The sequence below is a fragment of the Saccostrea cucullata genome, unplaced genomic scaffold (genome assembly GCF_032062105.1).
Source record: "Saccostrea cucullata isolate Sc308-1 unplaced genomic scaffold, CSIRO_AGI_Scuc_v1 ctg4752, whole genome shotgun sequence".
Lineage (NCBI taxonomy): Eukaryota > Metazoa > Mollusca > Bivalvia > Ostreida > Ostreidae > Saccostrea > Saccostrea cuccullata.
In genome coordinates this window covers 16346-17871 of record NW_026928680.1, presented here as the reverse complement: position 1 = coordinate 17871, position 1526 = coordinate 16346, and the positions used below count along the sequence as shown (strand labels likewise).

The following is a 1526-nucleotide window of genomic DNA, read 5'->3' as shown; positions in this document are numbered from 1 at the left end:
CTATAAGCTACCTGTACCTGGACAGCAGCCTGTGCGTTCAAGCGAGAAGTGATTTCCTGTGGCTAATTAACTCTGCATGCTATGTAAACAATGAGACTTGTCTGTGTGCATTGAATAAACAACTCTGATATTCTTATCCCGATTGACAAAATTCGGCGGTAGGGAAACTGAAAATCTGAATTTTTTCAAATCGGGAAATTGGGGCAATTTTTCTCTCCCGATCGGGAAGGCGGGACGAAAGGGTAAAATCGGGAAAATCCCGCCTAAATCGGGAAAGTTGGCATGTATGGTTTCCTTCATTTTATGAAGATAAATTACAATATTAAATTAGTTTTAACATGTTGAAAACAATATAAAGATTTGATCATCATGGCAATGATATGCTCCAATGCATGATAGATAAAATTTATTCATACAAATGTCAATAATTTATTCAACATGAACTGGGTACTGTTACTCTCTATATGGAAGACACATACAACAATAAATGGATGACTGAACAGCATTGTCTCCAGAGCCCCGTTCACTTAACATGTTCGTGTCCAATTCATCATCATAACCTAACCCTATTAACCAGCATCATCTCCTGAGTCCCGTTCATCTAACATGTCTGTGTCCAGTTCATCGTCGTTTGTGTCACTCTCATCATCGTCATCTCCCTCGTCATCGTCCTCATCTTCATCATCATCCTCTAAATGCTATAAACAGTCCAAAATGAAAAAAAGTCATTGTTTAAAAATTTTAACAAAGAGTACGTGGCTAATTTTCACGTAATATTGAACAGTCTAACAAATCCTTGAAGGAAAGAAGTTAACTGGCAGAAACATGACAAAATTAAAATGTCCTTACCTCTGATGCAGTTTTCCCTACTGGAACTATATTGTTGTCTTTCTTGGCTATGCTTTCAAGCTTAAAAATATTGTTATAATTATTCATTACATGTCTGTCACGTCTAGAAAGCTCTCCATTACGTTAATATCACAAAAACACAGAACAACGTACTGTTCTACATACCCAAAGGTCGTGTGCCTTCTCTAGCTGTTCCAACTCATTTTCATCATCACAAGGACGGTCCACTGTAAACCACAGAGGATCTATAGCCCCGGGAACAAGACTGGGGAAGCGAAACGTCATTACAATGTATATATTTTCTACAGTACTTGATTTTGTTTTCAAACGAATTGCAACTGGAAATAGCTAATTCGTACATAGTAGATAAAACCCCAACAGTAACCTTTGGAATTCCGGATTCCTTTTTTCGATTATAACCCGCTCTCTTCTGTATTTAAGATAAAGAATAACAAGAGGCCCAGGGGCCACAGCGCTCACCTGAGCACATCGGCTAGGAAAACGCACATATCAGATCAGAACTAAAAGTTAACTGAGGTGTTGGGGGGGGGGGGGGGGGCTTGAATATTAACCCCCGGGGGTTCATGATTTGAACAAACTAGAATCTACACTACCTGAGGATGATTCCATATAAATATCACTAACCATGGATTTGACTACTTGAATTAAAAGGTTTC

General features: G+C 38.6%; 1 protein-coding gene across 1 annotated transcript; it reads right to left on the bottom strand.

Annotated features, from left to right (window-relative positions):
• Positions 1-472: 472 nt before the first annotated feature.
• On the bottom strand, positions 473-1204 carry LOC134278417 (anaphase-promoting complex subunit 15-like). The gene is made up of 3 exons (XM_062760732.1): positions 1015-1204; positions 850-909; positions 473-698 (listed from the first exon to the last, which is right to left on the bottom strand). Exons 1-3 carry the CDS (start codon positions 1132-1134, stop codon positions 570-572), a joined length of 309 nt encoding a protein of 102 aa, XP_062616716.1. The 5' UTR covers positions 1135-1204; the 3' UTR covers positions 473-569.
• Between the last annotated feature and the right edge of the window lie 322 nt (positions 1205-1526).

Bases quoted from the DNA above. Each gene is read 5' to 3' on its own strand.
- LOC134278417 (XM_062760732.1), bottom strand. From the start codon at position 1,134: ATGACGTTTCGCTTCCCCAGTCTTGTTCCCGGGGCTATAGATCCTCTG. The intron at 910-1,014 runs GTATGTAGAACA...AATATTTTTAAG, and splicing joins AGAAGGCACACGACCTTTGG to CTTGAAAGCATAGCCAAGAA. The intron at 699-849 runs GTAAGGACATTT...GACTGTTTATAG, and splicing joins TAGGGAAAACTGCATCAGAG to CATTTAGAGGATGATGATGA.